At 43.3% G+C, this 27794-nt stretch overlaps 2 protein-coding genes across 2 annotated transcripts in view; one reads left to right on the forward strand and one right to left on the reverse strand.

Moving 5' to 3' along the window:
- Window positions 1–2275: 2275 nt before the first annotated feature.
- Window positions 2276–8792, reverse strand: LOC147261423 (alpha/beta hydrolase domain-containing protein 17A-like). Its single transcript, XM_086203429.1, has 6 exons — window positions 8478–8792; window positions 7626–7711; window positions 5549–6048; window positions 5042–5236; window positions 4494–4673; window positions 2276–2825 (listed from the first exon to the last, which is right to left on the reverse strand). The coding sequence occupies exons 3-6, from the start codon at window positions 6043–6045 to the stop codon at window positions 2600–2602; spliced, it is 1098 nt and encodes a 365-aa protein (XP_086059555.1). The 5' UTR covers window positions 6046–6048; window positions 7626–7711; window positions 8478–8792; the 3' UTR covers window positions 2276–2599.
- Window positions 8793–9724: 932 nt separating this feature from the next.
- Window positions 9725–27794, forward strand: part of LOC147261424 (semaphorin-6B-like) — a 35629-nt gene continuing 17559 nt past the window's right edge. The window contains exons 1-4 of the mRNA XM_086203430.1: window positions 9725–10161; window positions 10251–10328; window positions 25887–26010; window positions 26882–26993. Coding sequence (XP_086059556.1) covers window positions 25890–26010; window positions 26882–26993 — 233 coding nt within the window. The 5' untranslated portion in view covers window positions 9725–10161; window positions 10251–10328; window positions 25887–25889. The remainder of the gene's footprint in view (window positions 10162–10250; window positions 10329–25886; window positions 26011–26881; window positions 26994–27794) is intronic.

Below are 27794 nucleotides of genomic sequence, written 5' to 3' on the forward strand. Positions count from 1 at the left end.
CAGCTTGACCCTCACATAGAATACACAATAGAGACAGAATGTCCCACCCCATCACTTGCTCTGCAAAACACAATAGACATGCATACAGTTTTCACTGTTCAACCCCCCCACACCCCCCCCCATCAATACACATTCAGGGCCGGGGGGGGAGGGGGACACACAATATACATCAACCTTAGTGGTGCATCAATAAGAACAGCAAGTTTACACCTGATTTCTTCAACCAAGCCTCATGAGAAGGTGATCCAGTGGTTCCCTGACAACACCGCTTCTCCGGGGGAGGTCAAACATCGAGTTTTCAGAAAAAGGGTGATGATAGCCGTCTCCATCTCCTGGGAGAGCTCAGACCAAGATGATAACACACATTTCCATTATTACACAGACACAAAGCACAGGATGAGAATGGGGAGATTCCCTGTTCCAGACGATGACGCCGGGTAACCTTTTTCAACGCTTACTAAGATCCACTAGTACTCGCTAACAGAGTCGCCAGATCAGTGCTACGTCAGTACTTCATGTTCCCTTTAGCTAACCACAGCTACGACTCTTGTGCTGCAGCTGGAGGAGTTCACGCCTGCTGCGGCTGTAAAACACGCATGTGCACCGTAGCGGGTCTACGCAGATCCTGCTTGGACTTTTTCAGAACTAGCATCCTTGACGCTGGCCTGATGAAGACAATAATGAAGACACACCAACATTTATACCCTTGTTACACTTTGGATGCTCTGTACAATAGTGCTGAACTTAAGACCTGCTTTTGTCATCATTGATCTGAGATATACATACATACATAGATATATATACACATGTATATGTGTGTGTATATATATATACACATACACACATATACATATATATACACACACACACATACACTGTATATATATTTATATACTGTAAACTACAGTACATGTATTATGTGTGAATGAGTGTGTGTGTCATGTTTTTAAGTGAGTGTTTGTGTGCACGTGTGGCGGAACCTGCACCACACTGACAGTGAGAGGCTCAAATATGGCTTGGGTCAGACATGTAGTGTGCCACCGCCACCGCCACCCATATGAGAGCTCCTGTACACGAGGGCCACAGAAGAACTAGTAGGCGTGATGTTGTTCCGTCCTGGCGCCTGAACTCATCACGTAGTTAGTCATAGCACAGACGGTTCTGAGCGGAACGGCCCGTGGCCCTACACAAAAACAAGCCTGTTCTCGTTAATCACATCAAGACAAAAACAAAATGTGCCGAGGGTGAACAGGAGGCTGTGATGAGTGCTGGAACGAGACTCAGAAAACAAACTGTTGTAAGACTCTAGGTTTATCAGTGTGACACGGAGACTCTGATGACGCGGTTCTTCTAAAGGAAACAGACATGATCCTCATTCATGGTGAACTGAGCAGCTTTCTTCTCTTACCAGACTCCAAATCAAATGAAAGCATCAAGCTCTCCACGTGGTTCCTAAACCGTCAGAGTCGGACTTGTGTCAGCTCGTACCAAGTGCAGTCTTTAAAACCCCTAAATGCTGACAAGTCACCATAGAAAATGGGACTGGAAAATGACTACATAAACCCACACTTCTAAACTCCATCTTGGTTGTTTAGACAAATGTAGGACTGGTGAGGGACAAATCCAAATCATTCCCTGTAAGTTGCAGTAACAGTAAAAGGCAAAAGCTACGGTGCAGCCAGGAAAAATAAAAAAAAGAAGAAGAAGAAAAAAAGTGGAAGCTGGCCAGTGTGTGATCATAGGAGTCAAAAATGAGGAAAAACACCCAAGAGCAACACAAGCTGGGACAGTACTCCAGACTCAGGTGGTGGACCCCCAAAACCACACAAGAGAGAAGGTTAGTGTTAACTGGACAACAAGGTGGGGAATGCCCTGGCAGTCAGCTGGATGTCCATTAACAGGTAAACAGGGAGTGGAGGAGGAGGAGGGGTCACATGTTCGACCAAGCCTTTGTCCACTGAAGAGAGCTGGTCAAACTGTGGAGGTATTCTTCATACACACAAATTAAAAAACACCAATATTGATAAGTCTCCTCCACTTGTCCAATCATCAGGGTGTCCTTCACTTGTATCAGCACGGCCTCACACACATTCACACATGACTCAGGTGTCTCAGGTCCATGGAGATATGATACTTACATCCAGAACCACATACATTCATCAACACGTCACTGCCACAGTACATCTGTGTGCCTTTTAGGACAAAACGTCTGGTTACTTCATTACATGTGAGTTTTAATTGTTACTTTGACACCCCCCCTCCCCCCCCCCCCCCCCCCCCACACACACACACACACACGCACACCCCAACCCCCCACGATAAAAAGCGCGAGTGGTTCATCTCACCACGCTCTAGCTAGTGATATTAAAACCCAAGTTCGGCTTTAAAATGGGACTTGTTAGCATAGTTGTGCTGAAAAGTAACATCGAAAAAAGGGTGTGCCGTATAAAAGACACACAGATGTGACAAAAAAATTACACATCCCTTTCAGGTGAAGTTCTCACTCGTAATGTGCAAACATGCTGACGTCTCACACACACAAACACGCACACACAAACGGTCTCATTTACACACATGTTGAGAGGCTGTTGTTCGTTTCTCAGGCATGCTGTGCGGCCAGGTCCTGGTTGATGAAGCGCCGTAGCCTCTCCAGGTACTGACTGTAAAGCTCAATGTCGTTGTGGCCCGCTCCCTCCACCCAGAGGGGCTCCACTGCCTTGGGACAGCGCTCGAACAGGGCAAGGCCATGAGAGAAGTCGATCACCTCATCCTCTGTACCGTGGATGATCAGCACCGGAGACGGGATCTTTGACACCTTCTCTATGCTGGAAGAAAAGCAGGAAAGAAAGACAGAGACCTATGAGTTTGATCAGGACAGCGACCGAAACACGATCCGGCGGTGTCATCAGTCCTGAATCACACCAGGTCGGCTTGAACAAAGGCCATAAAAGGTTTGTCATTTCCTCTTGGACAAAGACCAGCTGCTGTGGTCAGCTTGAATTCATTACAACCGATTCTATTATTTTAATGTCATTATCAAACTGACTAAAAACAGTTTATTACATTACGATGTGGCAAATTCACTGAGGATTCGATACAGAAACCATTTATAGATGAACATTATCAGACGGGAGGGAGGGCGTTAGGCTAGTTTAGTAAATCAAGGTACGTCGCCACATGATACCAAAGACTATTTAATACAGCGTTTCTCAAAGTGTGTGGCGTGCCCCGAGGCGTCCCAGGGGGGGCGAGAGTCACCCGACGTCCAAACATTATTTCCCCCCTCACCTTTCGCTTTGTTTATGGTTTCGCGGTGGAACCGAAGCGCGCTTTAAACCTCTTTCATAGCAACTGTTGTCAGGTCTGTTTTTAAAATGGAGAGATATTTGACAGGGATGAAACACATTTTATTTCATTTTCTCTAGTTCTGAAAAACTAAAGGAATGTTTGTAATTTTTAATAGGTCAATAAAGTTAAACATGGCCCATTTTGTCAAAAAATTTGGCGGGGGGGGGGGGGTGAAATTTGTCTTCCTCCAAAAAGGGGAATGACAGAAAAAGTTTGAGAACCACTGATTTAATAGTAGAAGAAGCCCTGATCACATTGGTTAAACATAAACAGACGTATAAAGGGTTCTTAACATAGGGCTGACACTGACTATTGCATATTCTATCATCTAACTGGACATTTCACCAATAGCAATACTAATGCACCTTGTAAAGAAGTCCTACTTTTTTAAATTTTGTAATGTAAAAGTGTACAGAGCAGGTATTGACGTCTGTGATCATACAATTGAATGAATAGTAAAATCACAGATTCGGCAAATGTCTCCCATTTCATCATTTGTTCCAAACTACCACATGCTTTTGTCCTGAGAAACTTGCAATACGTGTGTTCAGTGTCCCCAGGGCAACTCTCCAACGCTCATGCATCTACCACAGGTTCGCTTCAAAGAAACACAGCAAGCGTAGAGTTGACGCCGTCGTGCTGCAGGCCGGGTTTGAAACACGTTTCTCTGTAGGATAAATTTTCACTGTAGATGGCTAAAGTCAAGTATTTGAATTTGAGCGGAACATCGCTGGCAACTCCATCCATCCATTTTCTACCCCTTATCCTGTTAAGGGTCACAGGGGGAGTCTATCCCAATTGCCTCTCTTGCCGAGAGGCGGGGTTCACCCTGGACAGGTCACCAGTCCATCTCAGGGCCAACACATAGAGACAGACAACCATTCACACTCACAGTCACACCTACAGTCAATTTAGAGTATCAATCAGCCTCGTCCCCTCTTGATGTCTTTGGACTGTGGGAGGAAGCTGGAGTACCAGAGAGAACCCACACAGGAACAGGGAGAACATGGAGACTCACACAGAAAGATCCTGTGCTGGAGCCGGGGCTAGAACCTGGAACCTTCTTGCTGTGTAACCACTACACTACCGTGCAGCCATCGCTGGCAACTCAAAAACTAAAAAAGGTTTCCGAGGAGACAACTTACTTTGGGAAAGCATCAAAGCAGTACGTCTTCTTGGTGTCGGGGAAGGCCACTCTCATGCCAGAGGTGAGGGGAGAGTGGAGAACTACAGCAGCACACTCGAACCGTGATGCCAAGTCCACCGTGGGCACAGTGCCGATGCTCTGTCCATACAGGATGATGTTCTCAGGGCTGATGCCATACCTGAGACACACACACACACACACACAAGAATCTGTATCTCATAGTGTGTGAGGTGAACTACCAACTCCACCGACATGATTCAGTAACTCACTAGTTCGTCATGCTGTCACCACTTCCTTTGACGTTACCATGAACATATCCACATTTTATTTGACGTTAGATTTTCTTCCTGCACTTCTTTCACTTTATTAAATTAAATTACATTTGTTAAGTTTCTATAGATGCTAGACTCATTGACCATGCTAGCTGAAGGTAAACAAGGCTAACAGTAACAGAGAAGGTACAGTGGTCAGCTGGGACGTCTGTTAACACCTATTAAATAAATCTGCCTCCTGCATGGAAGTGGAACGACAGTGTGGGCAGCTTACCGAGAGCGCAGGGCGTGCCAGGCAGCATCGATGTCAGCATAAAGGTTCTTCTCCGATGGCTTGCCAGTGCTAACCCCATAGCCTGAGTAATCATAGGAGAATATGTTGCAGTTGATGCGGGTGCCTAAGCCGATGTAGAAGCTGCTCATCTGGCCCAGGTCAACGGCGTTACCATGAGAAAACAACACTGTGAACCTGAGAGATGAGAGGAAGACAGAAGGAGGTTAGCAGCAGGCTGAGCAGGTATGCTGCCCAACTGTAGGTGTAAAAACATGGAATGTAACTGTGCAACAGATAAATGCATTTGGATCATATCTGATTTGGAAAATGTAAAGAGACAATTGAATATCAAAATGACCAATCAGAGCCCAGAACTCCAGAAATACATTTTCTGAGAGAGAGAGAGAGAGAGAGAGAGAGAGAGAGAGAGAGAGAGAGAGAGAGAGAAAGAGAGAGAGAGAGAGAGTGTGTGTGTTTGTGTGGTGTGTGTAGGGGGGGATGTCTCACCTGGCGTTGGGAGCACAGCGAATGTACATGCATCCAACCCTGTTCCCTCTGCTAGACCTGGTCAGGAACACATCCGTAACATCCAACTCTCTCTGGGAATACTGGAACTCTGCTCTCTCTGTCAGATGCAGCTTCCACCTGCCCTCACCTCCAGACCCAGCACCACTACTGCTCACCCCTCCTGCTCCTCCACCACCACCACCTCCACCGCCACCGCCACCACCACCTCCGCCTCCGCCTCCGCCTCCGCCTCCGCCTCCTCTGTCATTTCCACTACCAGTGCCCAGCCGGGAACGCAGTCCTGGGGCGCCAAGAGAAGGCAGAGCAGCGCCGGAGCTGGACCCAGATGCAGTTCCGGTGCCAGAGCTTGGATCTGGGTCAGGGAGAAGGGCGTAGGTGGGCTCTGGTGGGAGGAAAGCTAGTTTGGCTGCAATGCGGCTGGGGCAAGGGGGGCAGCAGAACAGGCAGCATAGCTCTCGTATGGACAGACCGTTCATCTTCTGGCGGACATGAAAACATAGAGGACGGAGTCATTAGAATGAGAGAAGAGCCTTCAAAGGCTTTCATCTCAACTTCACAGCAGGACAGCAGATGCATGAACTGTCATCTAGGAAGTAAATGAACTAAAACGAGTGGAGTACAAGTTACAAATCAAAATGGCGCAGACTGGAAAGCATTCCGATGAGAGACTGTTGACCCCCAATGTTTTTTTTTTTCCCTGTTGGGTGTTCAACTGCTTTGGAATCCTGACAGCCCAATGTCTAAAACATCTGAGCCAGTCAATCATAACGTGATGTCATCACTCCTACATCACCCCAGTACCTTTATCAGGGCTCCCACTTTTTAAAAAAAAAAAAAAAAAAATTTTCAGGATGGTACCAAGATTTTTTCCTCAACAATACAGGCCAACATCTGCTCACAAGCACTCATCACCAGTAAGCTTAGTCCTGACACATTTCCTCCTCTATTCATGATGCAGCGTTCATCATGATGTGTCCTATCCTGTCCCTGACCTCAGGATTGGCTTCCACTCCTTCTTAAACCTACACCTCCCTGACATTCTGCCCTGCCTCACTCACTTATGTAATTAGAAAAAAAAAAAATCATCAGAATTAACCACTGGGATAATATTTCCTACTTCCATTAAATTTAAGTGCAACAACACCAGCAATTACGGCAGACATTTTTGGTTGTCATCTGTATTTCTTGTTCTCCAAATTAGGATTATAGCGAGAAAAACAAAGATGGGAGATAGTTTCAGTTACTGGCAGCTCATACAGTCACTACTGTATCTTAAATGTTGACGTAAACTTGCAGGCGTCTGTTCTGGTAGCTACTGGAGCAGAGTGGAACTTGGTGCAGCGGACAGCGGAGCTCTGGCAAACTGAAGGCCATTTACTTCAGTTTTCATTTAACTTTAAAACTGATTTGGCTACAGCACACAAATAACAGTCCAAAGCAAGCAGAGTTTATTTTACAGAAAAAAAATCTTCTATTATTTAAAGAGAGTACAGGTCAAAAAAATGTTTTTTTTCCAGCACAACGTATTATTTTCACTCTTGTATCACTCGCTTCGTCATCTATTTCAATTCATTGATCTGACTGGTTAGGAAACAGCAGCTTGAGATGAAGTTTTTTGAAAGTCTTTGAAAGTCTTTCCAGTATTTTAAGTTTATTATTTGCTTTAATTCAAGGTAGATGGTCTCAGTTACAACTCAATATACGGAGCAGAGAGGGACGGAGAGGAAAGGAGAGAGGCCTGCGTTGGTCTTTACAAGAAGTTCTACAGTGTAAATTATATATTTGTTTATTTTCTCATGAGTACATATGCAAATTATATGTTAATCATAATTATATTTAGCATAATTACATACATTTATTGTAAATTGACAGCCCCGAACAAACATACAAACAGAGCTTGATTACTCTATAGACTGAAGAATTTCTTTAGACACTGTGGGTTCCAATTAGCATGTCTGCAACGAGTAAATGGCTAAAGCCTGTGAAAGCCATCACTGCATCCACCCATCACTTTCCTGAGGGGAAACCCAACACAGGCATCCTGCTATGGCTGTACCTGGATTTTGAAGTCCCTGGGGTCTTGAAACAGACGGCACACAACGGTGCCAAGGTCTCCCGCTGGAGTCAATGAGCCAGCTGGATCTGTATTAGGAAAAAATAAAAGTAAGGCAAGACATCACCATGTCAGAGGGTGACATAACGTTCACCACAACACGGAGTGACAGAGACGTAAACATTGAACCGGCCTGCTCTTGCACTTCAAATGTACCCTTAGCTGCAGACACAGATGCTACCTGATATTGATGAAGGGCCCATGATGTCATCCTGCACAAGTAGTGATTGGAACAACATAAAATAGCACCGACAGAGGGAAAATGACTGTATCATAGATTTGAGAAAGAATTAACTAGGGTTCGTTATAAGGGCTGAAATATCGATTATTATTGGCGTATTTGTACCAATCCTGATACCAATTGAGTAAAATACGGTCTGACAGAAATATACATGTAACGAAAGCCCTGTAAATTACAGGGGTTGCTGTATAAACACTGCGGTCCCAGACTAATTCACGTTAAGATGCAATTCGGAACATGCGTGACTAGTAACACCCCCACATCACGGACACAGACTGATATGCTAATAGGAGCACCATCACTATCACCGATGGTAACCTCTAACGTTAGCCAGCCCTGATTAATAGCTAAATAACGGGGGCTGTATGTCAGCATTGCATACCGATACTTGACCAAAAAGATGCGGGCCGTGCTACTGCTGTAAATGAGTACCATTCACAGTCAGAGAAATGCAGGCAAACTGTCAAAATATCATCACTTAGCGTTAGCAAAAGAGCCAGCTGGAGCCAGCTAGCGTTAGAGCTAGCACGCTAGCCTCAAAGCTAGCTACTTACCGATTCACAGTACGTTGACAGACCAGCTGGTGTACCCCTATTTGTACACAGAAGCAGCACAACACTTCGAAAATCCTCCTTGAGTCTTGACATGGATGGTTTTACGCATGTATACAGACAGCTATTAATGGCTAGCAAGCTCTGATTTATGGCTACCAGATTTTTTTTCTCTACTACTGGCCGATTAAATCCGGAAGTGACGTCAGGATGGAGTCCTTTTTAAAAACTTTATTGCAATGAGGAAAACTACAATGGGTCATTATCCCATTAGCTTCATTAGCGTTCATGACTCCAAATATACGCTTTTTATTTTATTCTGTAGCGATTTACAACCAGTCGCTTTAAACAACACTAGCCTCTTATCATCCTGCGTCCTCTCTGCCCAAAAAACCCTGATATTTGTGTAGCCTCAAATGAAAGTTACCGAGCTAAAATAGGCTTACCTGATGTCAGCATTATTTATTTCATAATATTTATTTCAGCTTGGACGTATTATTGCTTGCCATTAACAGTTGCACTGCATTACACCCAAAAAATACCAATGACAGAAGAAAAAGTACTGATTACGTCCAACATTGGACATGATTAAAATAAACATATTTTTATACAAAAACTCTGACAGTTACACGTTTTATTATGAATTCAAGTAAAATTTTGGAAAAACCTCAATCCTGAATGCATTGGAAGAATAATCTAATATCTTGAATTTCTCTATTCCAATAGTAGCAACTCAAAAAAAGAAGATATTTTTCAAATAAACATACAGGCAGTAATACGTCCATCATATTCAAGGCAGTCAATTGAAGTAGGTTTAACAAAAAATTATGCTTTAGAGCAGTGTATAAGAAATGCATTTACATTAAACCTCTATCCAAAATAATCAGACATTTACAGAGTCATAAAGGCAAAAAGCTACACCTTTATCACAGTGAGCGGAGGTATATAATTTAGTCTCGTACTAAAGTGATCCGAGTTTTGGTTCAGAGTTGTTGTTACTTCCCCAGATCAGCGTCAGTATATACTTACATTCGTTTCTTTGTAGTCTGCTTTTAGACAATAAAGATTCACTCTATCTCAATACTTAACTGCATTTTTCCTACGCAGCTTTATGTTTCTCGCGCGCGTGTGTGTGTGTGTGTGTGTGTGTGTGTGTGTGTGTGTGTGTGTGTGTGTGAGTGAGAGAGAGAGACAGAGAGAGAGAGAAAGAGAGAGACAGAGAGAGAGAGAGAGAAAGAGAGAGAGGTGGGGGTCCTCCTCCATTCATCATTGATCCACTGCAGGAGTGTGTTTCAGTGGTGTGAATTATGGGCCCCTGTAGTCTCTGTGCTTCCTCTGCGTTAGACATTTAACCTCGCCACTGTAAATTTTGAATAAAAGGAGATTACTCTACATCTTGCTGACTGCTGGTTTCAAGCCTGATGTAGCTTGACCAAGTGCAGACGCTGGTCCCCCCTTTACATAGAGGACTTAATACAACTGCAGGATTTGAGACGTTTTAACGAGCTTCCGGGATATAAAACGTATTCTGGATTGCAGGGGGAAAATCCTGTGTGTTGCTGTTGACACATTCAGCCCTCAAACACTTCCTGCGGGGAAAACGCGTTAACTGGGCGTTTTGGACGCGCTCGGTGAGCGGCGCGGTGATGCTACGGCGACGCGCAGGAACAGTAGAGGGGAGAGACAGGTGAGGTGCGGCTGAGGAGCTGCTGTTATTAAAGAGAGGCTTTGGATACCGAGAGCCGGGGTGGTATCCATCACCATTTTCCTCCACAGAGACGAAGAAGAGCGACGGGAGAGGGCGAGCTGGCGACGAGCACCTGCCACAGCCTCGCTACCTGGCCATCTGGTGCGGTGAGTGTGCCAAATGGTGGGATTGAGAGATAGACGAGGGGGGTGGATGGGAAGAACAGGTATACACAGCATGTGCGCAGTTTTATTAGTGCCACTAAAGGCGTTGCTGCATTATTAGTCCTCCGGGTGAGCCAACAGAGCTCCGTTTGGCATCGTCTGGACCTTTTGTGGGCGCTGCGTCTGCTGCTGCAAGTTTGAGGTTTTATTTGCATATTGTGCATCTTTGTTCCACATCGTTGAATATCATTGTTCCGTCACATGTTGCATAGGCTTTTGCAGTACTCTTTCAGGTAGGTTTGAAGTGATGTCTCAGCAAAAAGAAAAAAAAAAAAAAAAAAAAGCTCGTTATAACGCTGCATTGGACGAAGAGCACAAAGCCTGATTGAAATTCTGATTTAGATCACGACCCGGATCTCAGGTTGCGTCTAAATGAGGGTTATTGCTCTCAAATGAGATATCTAATTGTCCCCCTGAGTAAGTACATGACGTATGGTTAAATGTTTGCTTCTGTTCCCTGTCCCAAAAGAGGTTAAGGTCAGATTTCATCATTCGGAAGCTATAAAACCAATTGATTATGTAATTACTCCATCCTGGTATGCAACAGTGGAATAATAATAACTGAAAAATGTACATACATTTCTACCATATAAAAGTCCCAGTGAAGAAAATAAAAACTGTTAAGTGATTTAAGCGTAGATCCCAACAATGGGAGTATTTTACTTTACTTTATAATCAAACGAACACTCAAGTGAATATTGTTTTGCTGTGTCTTGCTCACTTGAAACCTAAATTACCCATAAACACTCTGCATAGGCACAGCCTCCCAAGTGAAATGATCACTGTTGCCAGAGCTCTTACTGAAGTGATTGAGTAGTTATATGCAATTCACACTAAAAGATCCACAGAAGCACTTATGGCTCACATCTGTTTATTAGAACGCAAAAAAAACACAAAGACAAAAGAGGAAAGCGAGAATGTCGCTGAGGAAAGTGAGGATAAAATGTGTCGGATGGCAATCTGGCATACACGCTGCGAGGGATAGGCGGAGAATGTAGAAGTCAGAGAAAGAGATGATAGCAGAGCGCGTGGAGGGAGAGGGGCTGCAGACAGCAGTGGGAGCGGGCGTGAATGGTCTCCCTGTTATCCCTGCTGCCCACACAGACAGCCATACAGCAGACGTGTGAGCAGGTGCTAACCCCAGCACGCGGGGAACAACAGGTGCAGCCACTGTTTCCTGCAGCCTCCCTTTGGAAGGCACACTCATACCCTCCCACCCCAACCCAAACATACATCGAGGATGGCCATAACAAGCAAAAAGGGAACAAATGGATTGTTCAATCTACATTTACAAAAATAGTGTACAAGCAAAATCCAGGCGGCAGGAATTCAATTATAAAATTAATTATAATAACAAAGTTGGAAGTGTGCGAGGCAATAAAGCAGAGCTGGCTGCAGGTAGAGGCAATCTGAGGCCGCCTCTGGGTGAGACCGCTGCCCACAGGGACATTTAATGAGCTCTATTGATCACATAGGACCCTATTCAATCACACATGCTAAGCTGCAAACAGGTCATCTCAAGCACGAAAAATAGATTGGATTGCAGCATAATACAGCTATGGACAAAGAGACTAAATCAACAGCGCATTAGCCTGATGAGGAACACGGAAGTCGCAGGTCCTCTGTGTGTGTTAAATAGCTTGAGATGAAAAAGACGTAAGATGTCGGAAGGAGAGGTGTTCCCTATAACAGCTTCTCTGTTCTTTGTCGCCAAAAGGATACATCAAGCAACTGGTGACAAATTGCCTCTCTGTACCTCCAGAGTGAACATTGGCCGACTCAAGCACTCATGCTGGTTTTAACACTTGAAGATGTCGCTAAATTTGTAGCTTTCTCATGGTTTTTTTTTCAGCCTGAGGTGATTTAACACCAAAGCAACCTAAACAGTATATAAAAGTACTTATCTCTAACTTTTTGTCATTGTACCACCAAACCATTGCACTTTTGATGAAGGAATGTCAATGTGCAGTCTCACGCTTTGATAAACCAACCCTCGGATCAGATCAGTAAAAACCCTGCAGAGATTGAGAGAAAAGGAATGCTTATTTCCTCAAAAGCAGCCAGATAAAGTATGTTTAAAGTTTCCACTTTCACACGGAGCTCTGTGTGTATCCAGAGATGAGGCTTGGGTTCCTTTGGAAGAAAATGAAAACTTGAAAAGGGTGTTGATGTCCATGGACTTCCAGAGATCAGAAGCTGCAAGCTGGGCAGGCATCTGCTGGGTGACCTATCCTCAGAGACGGGACCTCGGGTAGAATTAAGGGGCCAGAGGGTCAGGAGTCATGCAGGTGTATTTTTTTCCTTTTCAGAAAGTAGCTCTTTCTCTGAGACGGGTATTTAAAATAATACAAAATCGTTTCTTTGATGATGTGAGAAGCTTTTAAGAGGTCAATTCTGTTTGCAAAGGTGCAAGATAAGAAGTTTTACCTTTGGCAGACTCTGCTGTAAATATCCGTGGTTCCGTAAACTCTAAACTCTGTGTGTGTGTGTGTGTGTGTGTGTGTGTGTGTGTGTGTGTGTGTGTGTGTGTTTGTGTGTGTATGTGTGTGAGAGAGAGAGAGAGAGAGATGGAGAGAGAGAGATGTTCAGGTGGCCAAGGTGGCTGGAGCATGTGGATTTGGTTGCTGCCTTGGCTACATTAACTGTATAAAATGCCTTACAGTTGTTTTCAATATGGAAACCCCTCATATACTTCAATGTGGCCATGCATCTTCAGTTTTACGACTCTGTCTTCGCTGATCCCTCCCCTGGGGAGCAGCTTCTTTTTATGCTCGTTGCGAAGCCCCTGCGCACGCTAGGACGCGCTAACACGTGTGCTCATTTTCTCTCTACGTTACCACCTTAACCACCCCTCTGATACCCCATCATGCTGCACTCACGCATGAGTTGGCAGGTGTGAACGTTTAGGATTCACGTATTTTAATGGGTCGCATATACTGCGTGTGTGTATGTGAGGGTCGTAAGAATTTAGTTTGTGTCAGAGGAACCTATCGCTTCGCATGCAGCTGCTCCTCCAGTTAAACTGCCAGGCAATTCGGCAGTGAGTGATACCACAGCTGCCTTGATCAGGAACACAGAGGTACTCTAATCTCAGGCCTTCTGTGATCTCATTTACATCACAAAATTGCAAAGTGTGGAAATTACAATCCACTCCAGGCTTTCATTGAAGCACTCACACACACACATACGCACAAACAAAATAAGCAAATAACCATGTAACCTTTTCTCAAATGCCACCACGGAGGCACTTGACTTTTTACCTTCATGAACAAAGTGAATGGGGAGATATTTATTTATTTATTTATCACAGGCTTTGCGTATCTTCTCACATTTTCTGCTTTTGTTTTCCAAAAAATTCAGCAAGCACTTAAGCCAAAGGCTGGTGTTAGTTATGGCAGCTTAGCCAGAGAGATTTAGAGGACTTTTTTTTTTCATTGGGAGATAAAGGCGCATCCGAGTCCTTTGTCTCTCCACTACTGGAGATGGTTTTGTAGCTTGATGAAGCTTTTTCGTGGCTAATCTTTCTCTCCCCTTCATCCCATCCTCTCCCAAACCATTCCCTTCTTAACAAAAATACAACTTTTCTTTTAATTATGGCATCTCATGTGGGGCCCAGTCACAGCAAGAGAAGTAAAGCAAAGCAGAAACACAGTTATACCTGTGAGGAGGAGAAAGGGGTCTCCAGGGAGGTGTCATCTCTCTTTGTGTAGGTGTGTGTGCGTGCGTGCATCCATGCAATGTGCGCACATGTCAATCTGCAAGCAGGTTTGATATTTGTTGTGTACAGACCACCCATTGTGTGCTGTGATCCTCTTAGCAGGCTTCTGTCAAAAGAGCTATATTTACCCTTACTAGTGATCACAGCACACGGAGAACAACATGTCAGGAATATGAGCTACCTTTCTGCTGCGCCCGTTTCGATACCAAAGCACCAGGAGCCACTAACGGGGTTCAAATGTATGGTAATGGCCACCTCATTAGCTCAGTTTGTTTTAGATTGTCTTAACTGAAGTAGATAATGAAAGGCAAGGCGACAAAATGTACCGTGCAAATGAATACTGCCGGTTGGTGTTTCCATTTATTTCTATATAGAGAACACAGTTTTTCAGCAAATAGATTAATACTCATTGTTCAGCAGGTGAAAAATCCTAAAGGTTAGCAAAGCTTGAGAAAATCCTGCTTCGTGGACAGATGTCACGAGCCAACAGTGCAAAATGCAGCATTAATGCTGCCTGATGCAATAATAGCAGCATGAAAACAGCTCCGACTCAAACATGAAAACCCTCGTCGCTCCCGTGTTATTAGACCGCATCTTTATCGCTGTCGCTGGTGTGCATGTGTGTCTGACTCTGTGCTCATAGTGTGTGTCTGAGTGTGTGCACTGCATACTCATGCGCTCGCCTCTGGCTCAGAGCTGTGCAGTGAATGTATATGTGCTTACTGCAGTCTAACTCTGGTTAGAAACGTTTGCCCTTGCTGCAGCTCTGTACAGCGCTGTAAGTGTGTGTGTGTGTGTGTGTGTGTGTGTGTGTGTGTGTGTGTGTGTGTGTGTGTGTGTGTGTGTGTGTGTGTGTGTGTGTGTGTTTAGGTGTGACTTGAGCTACTTTCAGGAAATCCAGACCGGTATAGTGACCGTTTGAGTGTGGATGGCTGCAATTTGGGATGAAAGCTCTCTCTTCCAATTGTAAACCACTGCTTTGTTTTTTTGGTTATGCTAAAAAACCCTGCTGCGTTAAAAAAAAAAAAAAGACTGTGCTACAGTATTTTGCACACAGCACATCTTACTGCCAGAATCTTCAGTGACTAAATTTGATTGTTTGTTCGCTCCTATTCATGAATACAGGACATGCTGATAATTGGAGCCAAAAAAACAACCTCTTAAGCCACAGTCACACTACATAATATCAACCTGATTAGAGTCTGACCAGGAAGATACGGGATGTCAGGTATTCTCAAAAACGATCAGTGGGCATCTGTTGCGATAAATGAACATTTTATTCTGTGTGCGTTATAACAGATGACAACCGACACCACATCGAGAACAGCCCAGAATGTCACGATGTCCTTAGAGGAAGATCTGCGTGTCTGATTTTTTTTTTTTAACCTTCCATGATGGACTGCATCTCTTCTGTGATTCTGTGACCTACAGGAGCTCAGCTAACAGTCGTTGGCAAGGAGAAAGACGAGTGATGTCATCAGCAACGTGCCGTCTAAACACCCCTACCCCTAAAACATCTGTTACTGTATTTTTATATCAAATTTTCTGTGAAAGATTAACAATTCATATTGGTTTCCTAATCCTTACCAAGAATGGGTCCACAGTTGTGTTTTCTTTCCTTCTTTTAGGCTTTTCAGTGGATGTGATAGTCAGTATCATAGTCGTACCATTAGTATCACCAGTGGTGATTTGTCAGAGGGCAACATGTCGTATAGTCATGACACTACACTGCAAGGATTTATGAGCCTTTAATCACCTAATCTGACACCGTGACCATTTTAAGAGACAAAAATATCTTCCCCAGTCGGACCCCAGCATTAAGGATGATGCAGGGTAGGCCCTGTGGTTATGGCGCTAGCATCACCAGTGGCTAAGATATCACTGCCAGCGTTAATGCTAGCACTGTCAGGAGTGGCACTGGAAGCCCCAGAGCTGTTGGCTACTGCATCCACTACTGCTCTCACGGGTGTGGGGTGAAATAACTTCGACTATTTATCCTTATTTATTCTTATTCTCTTTGTAACACACTGGGTGCTAAAGGGCCTTTTTTTTGCCTTGAGAGAGCTGGAACAATCAGAGCAGGACTCTTTCTTAGGAGAAGGCAGATGAGAAAAATACAAAACACTGACGATTTTGAGAGGACACTTTTTTTGTGGTGAATGCTGATTGATACTCTAAACTGACCGTAGGTGTGGCTGAGTGTGAATGGTTGTCTGTCTCTGTGTGTTGGTCCTGTGTTGGACTGGCGATCCGTCCAGAGTGAACCCCGCCTTTCCCCCAAAGGCTGCTGGGATAGGATCCAGCCCCCACAACCCTTAACAGGATAAGCAGAAGAAAATGGATGGATGGATGGATGGATGGATGGATGGATGGATGGATGGATGGATGGGGTTAGGCTTAAGGCGTCACATTTTTGGTCAGGTTTAGGGTTGGACAATAAGGATTTTGGTTGAGGTAGGCCTGCAGGAAATGAATTGAAGTCCATGTAAATGTCCACAAAATATTGTGTGTGTGTGTGTGTGTGTGTGTGTGCGTGTGTGCGTGCGTGCGTGCGTGCGTGCGCAGTCAGGCACTTTCAGGAACGTCTCAGTGCAGCACCAGATGTATTTATGTGACCTTCTTTACAACCCAGATTTTGCTATTTGTTAGTGCTTGCTTGCTTTGCACCTACACGTCTCTGAGCCGTGTGTTTATCACACATGTCCATGATCCATAAGCTGAGAACTCACTGCACCCAGAGACGACTGTTTGCGCCTGCCTCTAGCATCAATTTGGTTTTAGGCGGAGGGCCTGATTGGAGGAGAATTCAGAGGGGATATGGAGCTCTCTCTGGCTAGACTCCAGCTCTGTCCATCCTTTTTAATTACCTATGGCATCCACCCAGGGGGATATCTCTCCTCCTCCCTGCTTTATATCTCCTCTCTCTCCTTTCATCTCTCTCTGCTTCCATCATTTTCCTCTTTCTCTGTTTTACCTCTGTCGTTACTAATTCACGATCAGCATTTCTTTCTTTCTTGCCTTATTTTCATCATACAAACACAACGCTGGAGCCCAGAGCCGTGTCAAAGGCCCATGCAGAAGTAACCTTGCATTAGCATATAAATGACCCTGCAGATTGAATAGTATTTTAGGATATTTAACAGCAAAAGACAGATTCCCTCAACTCTGATTAGAACTGCTCTAAAGAGACAGGCAGCCTCTTGAGGGAATATCGCCTCCACCGCGATAAGATAAAGACTTGACACAGTGATCCCGCTGCTGAAGAAAGCCTGGTTGTGTGTGCAGACTGCATGTATATAAAGGGTTTATATGTTGTATATTTGTATATATGAATGAATTGGTCTATGAATCTAAGTAGATATGGGTAAACGCCATGTGTAATGGGAGATATTTTTAACAGCTAATAATTGTTTTCGACTGTGAATATCTTTTTGTCCTTCCTCTGTATATATTGTATTGCCTCTGATTGTGTATCTAGATATTTTTACAATGTCAATGAGTAAATACTCTTTGTTTTTTATATTTCCTAATATTTACCTTGTACACATTTTTTAATTGTTTTTGCAGTTCTTTATGCATATATTGCTTGCTTAGTTAAGGGTATTTATTATTTATTATGTTTTGATTCTCTATTTTTGCTCTACATTTGCTGCAGTACCACCTAGAAATTCCATCCAATCTTAATAAAGGGTGGTCTTTAACACTGTCGCAGCAGCAGTCTAACACATCCAAAATCCGCCAAAGGCGCTCTACTGGTTAGACTGACAACCATATATGATCATTTTCCTATGTGAACTAATCACTGACCCCTTCGATCTCTATGAAAGCATATACATCCATTGTGTTTCCTTTTTTCCAGGTTTTCCCTCATAAAATTGTATATGTAATATAACAATAATCTATTCATTGTCTCAATCTTCTTTCAAGCAAAAGATTAGGTGTTTCCAGATTTTTGGACAGAAATATGTTCAGTTAATCATAGGAATAGGCAGATTAATCGATGAAATGAAAATAATTGTATCCCTATTACATAGTAATCTTATAAATGAGCGTGATATGAAATTAATAGGGTCATTTAATATCAGTTATGAGCCACCAGCTAAATGCTATTAGCCTGGTATGCAAATATGATGGTTTAAGGTTTGTTTACCCATCGAGATTCTTTAGATTCCTGTTTCCTTTCAGTCAAGTCGCCAACAGTCAGACTTAATGTGAGAGGAATATTATTTGTACAGTAAGGTGACATGAATCCAGTTCCTCAAAGGTTTTCTCTTTCTGTAAATTAGCTAGTCGTTTCTGTTAATTTTGTGTGTCATGAAGACGTTTTCTCCTCCTGAATCACTTCTTTGTGTCCCCAGAAAGCAGGAAGAGCCATCCACTTACGTTTAGCTTGAAGCTAAAAGATACTCTCCACCAACTGCTAACAACAGCAGATCCCTTCGATTTGAACTTAAAAACAAACAGATTATAGCTCCTCTGGTGCAAAGCTACCGTGCATGAGCGCGCGTGACTTGGTTCCACTGAATGTGCCATCTTGTCACACTCGCTGTGATGTGAACAATTGCAGAACAGGAAGTGTAACAGCTTTATCAAAGGATTTGTAAATTACTGTGCATACAACCGCTTGAAGAAGATCTGGATTATACTGGATGATGCATATGAGGGTCTCTAAACTGGCATTTATGGACAGTTTTTTTTGTGTGTGTGATAATTGGCCAAAAGGTTAGCTTCAAGCTAGCATATATGGAGTCACAAAGAAGTGATGCAGGAGGGGGGAAAAAAATGTCTTTGTTAGCTCAAGGCGCCCATTGTGAGTACTTGAAAGGCAAAAGACATTTTTTTTCCACTTTTGTTCCAAAGATTAATTTGGGGCTGCTGCTCATTGCGCATAACATTTTGCAAAAACTGTTTGGTAATTTACCAAAAGAGAAAACCTTTGGGGAACTGCATGTTGGATACATCACCACAAGTATCATTTACAGCTGGAAACCAGACAGCGTCACCTTGAGTCACATCCTGGTGTTGTTGGTTGTGAAGCCAGATGAGGATTTGGGGAATTTTACAGTATTTGTCTAAACTTTTACCACCAATTTATCACAAGTCATCAGGAGTCAGAAATGCTCTCTCTCCTGTAGGCCCTCTCCAGTTCCAGTGAAAATCTGTTTTAATGAAGCTATCATGTTTAGAGTGGAGTAGTGAAGTGTGAAGGTGACCCACTTCTCCCAGTTTAGCCCGTGTCTGCATTTCTACCCCCAGGCCCTCTCATTTCATTCAGGGATTTAACCTGCATACCGTCCCGCATGAAGGAGGCGACTCACAAATGAGAAAAGCATGTAAAGGATTCTGCTCTCCTTCACTGGTCATGTGGATATTTGTTTTTTTTAAAAATCAGACTCTTTAGTGGATTGTTAGTGATTGTGTTGTAATATTCTTAGAGAATGAAAGTTGTGGAGCTTTGTGCCGGTGAAACAGTTGCTTCAGCTTTACACTTGATTCATTCAGGCTGTTTTATTACATATTTGAAGTGGAAATCCCATAAAAACAAGCAGAAATGAGCATCTTTTCTTAGCGCATATATTAATGTTGCTGAATTCCTGTCAACTTGTGGATAATGCAAAGACAAAGTGTCCCACCATCCCCCTCCTCGCTAACCCCATCTCCTTATATCCATACTCATATCAACGTGCATGTATTTGGGTTAACAGTTAATTATATGCGCCAGTGTAAGAGTGTGCAAGTGTGTACACTCACATGTGTGTATGTATGCGAGGGTAAACCCGCCTTCCTTGCTTTTCACATCAACTGCAATGGCATATCTCTTCTGCCTTGCTTTGCTATTGGTTGCTACGGTAACAAAGGCACAGAGTGGAGTGGCTGCAGCAGCTCCACAGACAGAGCGAGAGAGATACAGTGAGAGAGCAAGATTTTAATCACAACAACTGATTCAATGCACGACACATCAGAAGACACAGTTCGATGACAAATAGAAATGTCAGAACCAGTGAAATAATGTTTCTATGGACGCACGTACAAATCTGCATGATGGCATTTAAGAAACGTGTTAGATGGCTTGTTGATTAGGGCTGGAACAAAATACATATACTTCAATATATCATTTATACTTTCCACTGTGATCCAATACTTTTTTTTGTTAAAGCAGCTGGTGTTATGAACAATAAGCCCAATTGTATTGTGACAAGTTGCTGATCATCCATCTGTGTGTGCTAAAGAGTCGCTCGGCTAAGACTTTGTTGCACGCTGTTAAAGCTCAATTGTCAAATTCTGTGAAAGCAACACAACAGCACAATGAATGAATACATAATTTAGGTGTATTTTTTTCCTCTGTACTCGATGAATAGTTATGTAGTGCGTGGGAGAATCGCTGTATTGTGATACCGCTGTAGGCTAAAGCCACACTGACCACGTTTGGCATGCACCTCGAGGATAATTTTTCTTCTCTCCTTGTAAAGTGACACAGTCCTCCGGGCCTTTAAGATGACGCAACCTCCATGGAAATGGCTCCTGTTTGTTTGTGACACATTTATATGTCTAACGAAGCCGGTGTTAAAAACTTGGCACTGCTGACGTAACACGTCATGCACGTCTCCAGTGTTTTTCAGGCTGAGGGATCGCTGCTCTGTGATTCTTAACTCACCGTATTAGAAGGGAGAGCCATGTAGAAGCTCCCAGAATGCCGTTCACCTGTCATTCCTGTCTGATCAGTTTTGGCAGGTGTACAAGTAAGCTCTGGAGTATGATAATAATCATAATCATAATAATAAAAATAGGAGCTGAGTTCCAGCTGATGAGGACCAAACATGTGGACGAAGAGGTGAAAGCAGGTGATTCCTCTTCTTCAGATGACCTGCTGATTGGTTAATGATGTGAGTGTTAGCAGGTGAAGTGCTAATGGGTCGCCTGATGAGGCTAGATTACGCTGCGTGGCTGTCGCAGTCATTATATGTATCCCATGATAACCGTGTCAGTGTCACACCATTTAATCCTATCACACCAACATGATCTGACACAAATAGCACAACACCCCATCTACTTAGTAGTTTAATGAGCTCATCCTATCTTTTTCTCAGATCTCTCACGTGTCGGTTCAGGAGTGAAAAATCCCAACCCTTCTTAAAAGAATCGCCCAAAAACTCGTTTTATATCTTTCTGTAGATTAACAAAACTGCCTTTGTCACGGTGCAGGCCAGAAACTCACACTCTAGTGTGTCAGCCTTGGCCCCGATCTAATGGTTTATCTTATGGATCAATGACCTTAATCAATGCACACTCTAATGAGGAGGCTTTATCAGTGATTGGCTGCAGGGTTCCAGCGTGTCGCATGTGCAGGCAGCAAGAAATCATGAGGAGGAGAGTGAGAGGAAGGAGCCCAAATTTAATGTGATTTAGCCAATGCTGGTCCACAATATGACGCCTAATCTCAAGGGACCTCACGCTTCATTTAACTTCATCTTAATTCCAACCATCCATCCTTTTTGTCCGTTCAATCCAGTAGAATTTCTTTGTAGGATTAAGCATCGAATTTGAGTCCTTATCGTGAAATAATGAAATGACGCTGACCCCAAAACCATACATTATTTCTAGTCCAGAGGGTCCCAACGGAGATTCAGATGAACCCCCACACACGCACACACACACCCGACAGCCCCACCCCTCCCCTCCTCCAATGCATCTGATGATGAGGAGCCTTAGAGATGTCAAACCTGCAATCTCAAGGCTAGAGTTTCATTTGAAGTGGCCCCCGGTGAATAGTGTGCCGCCCCCATCGCTGCTGCCTCGCTGATGTCTTCAAACAGCCTGTCACTCAAACGGTCTCAAGTGTTGACAACACAGGTGAAGACTCACAACAATGTTTGTGTCCCAAGCAGAAACAAACAAAAAAAAACCTCACTCATTTTTGTCAACCTCACTTGACTTCAAAACAATCATACAGCGATTAAACAATTGATCAGGTATTATTTTTATTGCATTACAGGTGAGATTTTTGCTGTATTTATTTATTCCTTGTAGATGTTGGATATTTAACCCTGCTTAATTAGGATTTCAATATTTATATGTAATTACCTTTAATCAAAACAAATGACACATATGTTTGAATGAAATTGTACTCCTGAAGACAGTGTGATGGAAGACTGCAAGTTTTGTTGCATGATAATAAAAGCTAAAAAGAAAATACATTAGCAATAGACTAAATCATTATTTCCAACATAATTATTTTTCCAAATGTGTAATAAGTTAAAGATTTTACAATTACTACAAATAAAGTGATGAAAATGACAATGTTATGGTGTTGTAAATGCATCTCTGATGGCTTGAATAATTGGAAATGTGCATATTTAATAGAAAGTAAACATTTATTAGCTCATACATAGTAAGAAGGCTGTTTGTCACCTCTCATATCCAACACATTTCTGTTGTGTACAACACAAAGTCATCTCCATCAGAACATAATTTATGTGAAATATCTTTAAAACGGTCAGCACGGTGGTGCAGTGGTCAGCACTGTCCCCTCACAGCAAGAAGGTTCCAGGTTCAAGTCCCGGCTCCATCACAGGATCTTTCTGTGTGGAGTCTCCATGTTCTCCCTGTTCCTGCGTGGGTTCTCTCTGGTACTCCAGCTTCCTCCCACAGTCCAAAGACATCAAGAGGGGACGAGGCTGATTGATACTCTAAATTGACCGTAGGTGTGACTGTGAGTGTGAATGGTTGTCTGTCTCTATGTGTTGGTCCTGTGATGGACTGGTGACCTGTCCAGGGTGAACCCTGCCTCTCACCTGAAGGCTGCTGGGATAGGATCCAGCCCCCCCATGACCCTTAACAGGATAGGTGGAAGAAAATGGATGGATGGATGTCTTTAAATCACACTATGAAAATCTTAAGTGGATGCTGATTGTGATTTATTTCAATATTCTGAAAACAAATATGTTTAAACATGTTAATCAAAGAAAATGGAAATTTCTTCTGAACGTTGGAGGAAATTGCAGAAAATATTGAAAAAAATTAAATCACAACCACGATGAGAGGTATTTTACACACACACACACGTACCGGTATATATATGTGTGTGTGTGTGTATGCTTACTGCAGATGTCACCCTAGCAACGACCACCTCACTACCTGCCGTTCTATCACGAACAACAGTTGTACGGTTCTTTTTTATCTTGGAACAAACGACAGAGATACAGAAATGAAAAGAAAATATGGGAGGTGGTTGGTGATGGAGGGAGACAGACGGAGGGTGAGAAGAAATGAGCGGGGGTTGGGGTTCAGGTTGATTTGATGGGAACGCTGTTCATATTTCTCACTTCTCCATTTCTAAGCCGTCTTTTTATTTAGGTTTCATCAAACTCCACATTTTCCAGGATTTTAGCAGCGTTGCACAGCAACAAAAGACTAAAACCCAAGTACTCCGCCCTTTTCCCTCTTCTCATTTGTCGTGCTTTTTCGTTCCTTCTCTTTCTATCTCCTCTTCCCTTTCAAAGCATTCTCACATCAAAGACAGATCAAGGGCTGTGCAGCTCAGCCACAGGCATTTTGATGAAATGCATAAAAAGCCTCCACAATGAAACGTGTTTATGTCTGGTAGTAACTTATGGCTTAAAGAGACGCTGGTGGAAGCTTGTTCTTCAGTGTATTGATACTTAAGGTGTCAAATTAATGGCAAATGTTGCATCAGTGCAAATGTTATTACCCCAAAAATTAGACAAGCTGGACCAGCGATATGAAACGGCACACACTTCCTGTCTCCTTCGTGTGGTCAGAGAGCTGCAGAGGGGAAATTCCAGTGCGTTTTTTACAACAGCACTGCCAGCATTTTGGATTTAATACGTCAAGAAGAACAGAACAACAAACAAGAAGACTGAGTAGAAAGTACGGAGTCAGAAGTGGTTTCATTATGAGAATGCTTTTGGAGCGATCAATTAACATTCATTTCGAGTCAGTTTGAGAAGTGGACAAGTTACCACATATACCACATTTGTCTTGTAAGTTTTTATGTCCAAAAATGGCAGAGGATGCTTTTGGAGCCATAAATTCACTTTCATTTCAAGCCAACGTTAAATTTTCGGCATGGTTGCCTCTCCTGCTGATCGGCCCTTTTCACTCAATGTAACTGCATAGTAAACACAGGAAGACCTGATAACCTTAATTGTGGCTCTGCTTCCTTCAGGTGTGCCAGGTTGCAGGTCTGATATGTACTGGCTCATTTGAATGGCTGACGCTAAATAGTGACCATAATTAATCTTGATTAATTAGTCAGTTAAACCTGTGTCTACCCTGCTACGACATGGCTGCTGTGAAAAGGTCCTACTCCCCCATCTCATTTGGAAGTATTGCCAATGTTGTGTTTTATTATTTCATGCTTTGTATGTTTAAATTTCTGATTATTCTGTTGGAAAAGGATGCTGGCAGCACTGTGGTGAAGCTCACATTCAACACCATGAGAGAGGGAGGTGTTGCCTGATCTCACGAGTGTGTTGCCGAGACAGAGACATGATAAAGCCACACTTCACCTGGAAAGTGTACTGATTTGCTATTCAAGTACTCACCAAGAGGGGCTGAACTTTCCAAGATGGTTTATTTAGCCTTCCTGCACCATTTCTTTTTGACTGCAGAATGCAGGAAGAGCCAGCCCTTCACATTTAGCTTGAAGCTAATAACACTCTCTCAACCAATGAAGTTGTGGAGTATATTGTATGATACCCTAGTTCCTAGTAGGCAGTTGAGAGGGGTGCTATTAGCTTAAAGCTAAATAAGTGACTAGCTCTTAATTCTGGAGAATGAAAGAGGAAAACACAACTTTTTAACTCATTTGTGAGTACCGGACAGGAACTTTTTGGGGAAGTATGTTTTTTTGTTAAAACGGTCGACAATTCTATGTAAAACAGAGGAGGACAAATTGGTCATAATCTGTGTTTATGCCGACTTTCCTCACTAGTCCGAGTAGACTCAGGGCCTTCTGCTTGTCTACTAACAGGAAGCAACTGCTGTCTCGTCAGGGAAGCGTCTCTGCTGTCACACTCACATCATCCTCTGTTGTGCTTTGCGCTAACTAGCAAATGTTAGCATGCTAGCATGTCAAGCCAAGGTGGGAAACTTGAGAAACATAATCAGTATGTAAGCAGAGAGCTGCGGTGTCTTCTTTTGCACATGTTGTGGGTACATATCTTAACTTCACCCCCGCGTGATTTGGTCTAATGTGACACGTTGCCCTGAAGAAGACACTGTCCGGTTTACACAAGTCTTCCCCCTTCTTCCTTTCTACAAAGAGCCGCTCCTCCCTTTGTGGCTACCTGCCAATAAACTCACCTCCATATGTCTGTATGGGAAAACAATTAGGAACATTCCCGCCCAACGTAGCTTTGTATTCCTGCGACTGTTTTGTCTCTCGATGTGTTTTATGGCTGTGAGAATCCTCTAAAGTTCAGATACTTAGACAATGGAAACACAATAGTAGCCTGCTGAAACCTGGCTGGTGGCAGTAGTCACCAAGCTGAACTTCTGACCCTGTACGTACACGCAGACGCTCACACACACACACACACACACACACACACACACACACACACACACACTCACACACACACACACACTTGTTGGTGAATTCCTCTATGCTGCTGAGAAATCTGTCAGTGTCAATACGTGCACTTGCTTGCTCTCGCTCTCTCTCTCTCTCTCTCACATATGCACATACACACACAAACACATACACATAAATATGCACAACCATACAACAATGAAATTTTCTCCCCTCTCTTTGTTAACAGTGCATGTGTTCTGCTGCCATGACAACCATGGCTCCTCCCCTCACAGTTCTTCTCCTGCTGCTTCATCTGGCTGATGGCTCATTCCCAGAGGAACCCAGTCCACTCAGCTACGTCCCCGTGGAGGGTATGTGTCCTTCAGTCTGTCTGTCTGTGTGCAGGAGTGTGTGTGTGTTTGTGTTTGTGTGAAGCATTGATGAATGGCTCCATGGTGGATGGGAGAATCAGGGTTCAAGGGTCAAAGCCTGGGCATGGAGCTGCATTAGAGCAACCCAAGCATACAGATAAATAGAGCCCTTCGCTCAGCATTAGATAAACATGAAAAAGACCAAAGGTGAGAGAAAGAAGGACAAAGAGAATGAAATAAAACACATTATAGATGTGACGATGAGACACAGGAAAATGAAAAAACAGAAGACATTCAGTTTAGATGGGGCGATATACATGACGAGAGAGGGTGGAATGGAGAAGGCGAGGGAGACGGGGAGAGATGGATGACTACATCCTCTTTCCCACCGTAGCAGTCAAGGACAATGAGACGTTTTCCCAATCTGTCTCCTGATGATGAGGGCTCCCTGTGGAAGCCGTTGTCCTCTGCTTTGAAACTTTCTAATAGTCTGATACTTCCACTTCCTCTTTCCACCTCATCTATACTCTTTGTTTTACCTGAAAAGTGTGTGACACGAAAATAACAATGAGGATTGCTCTCATTGTAGAGCTGAATACATCAACAACAGCAAAAGGCTGAAGAGGTTCAAATTGTTATGGTGTGCTTTGACTGCTGTGTATATTCACTGCACATTATCTTTGTTTTCCTAAACAACAGCATCAAAAATGAGTGAAAACTCAATTTAGTTGGAGGTTAGAGAAGCTTTTATTTGACCTGCCTGAGTTATTTGGGTAAATAAGCATGGGGGAAAAATGACTGTCCTTAAAGTATCCTTGAAGGAGGCTTTGAGTACTTTCTTTTTTAGTAAACATTTCTCCTCTGGTGGCAGTGGTGAGGAGGTATCCAGTGTTCTTGGGCAGAGCTCATCGTTCAGCTCAGAGACAGGAGCTGCACATCCAGACAGTCCTCCAAGTCAACCGCACGCTCTACATAGGAGCCAGGTAACCAACGGCAACCACCTCCAACAGCGTGTTACTGATGTGTTCTTGCATTAATATCCTTTTTGCTTTCATTGGATGCCACAGCCTCCATCTGCCGTCACTCTGCAGAGGACATTTTCAGTTTCAGCTCTATTAAATCTTCTTGTTAAATGTCAAGTGAACACTGTTTGCTCACATTACTCCCGTGTATGATACACTGAAAATAGGAGCTGTATCAATGAACCATGGGCCTACTGTACTGATATATTTTACATCCTTCTTTATAAATCTACTGTGTAATGCTATGCACTTATTTAAATCCTAGTATGTATAACCTTTCAACGTCTAATATCATTCTTGTTAGAGGAGAGAGATACAGACCCAGACCACCTCGCCTCGCTCTGCTTAAAGTTATTTGACCTGCTCATTGTACTAAAGTATCTAATAGCACACGTACATAATATAATGCACCCGCCTCATTTATTATGCTCATTTCCATCTCTATATTGTGATCTTGCGGCTACATTAGAGTAGCTTTGCATTAAATTCAAGGTCATAAAAATCCATATTTGTCTTATACCGGCCCTTTATGCAGCCCCCTCAGTTGAACTTCTTTCTTAAACAAGCTGTTTGAACTCATGTCTCTTTAGGTCCTCCTCTCTAAAACTCCACTTCCTTTCTGTTACCTAACTTCTGGTAGCCTGCTGAGTAGCCGCGCTCCTGTACTTTCTACTTCCTGTACCTGTACTTCATGGGTGGGGGGCTGCAGCTGAAGCTGATAACTAAAGTTGTCTGTGAAGAGCTGACGAGGAGAAAAAATCT

This window comes from Aulostomus chinensis, chromosome 5, assembly GCF_037954235.1.
Source record: "Aulostomus chinensis isolate RoL2024-O1b breed Wild chromosome 5, RoL_Achi_v1.0, whole genome shotgun sequence".
In the NCBI taxonomy this organism is placed as follows: Eukaryota; Metazoa; Chordata; class Actinopteri; order Syngnathiformes; family Aulostomidae; genus Aulostomus; species Aulostomus chinensis.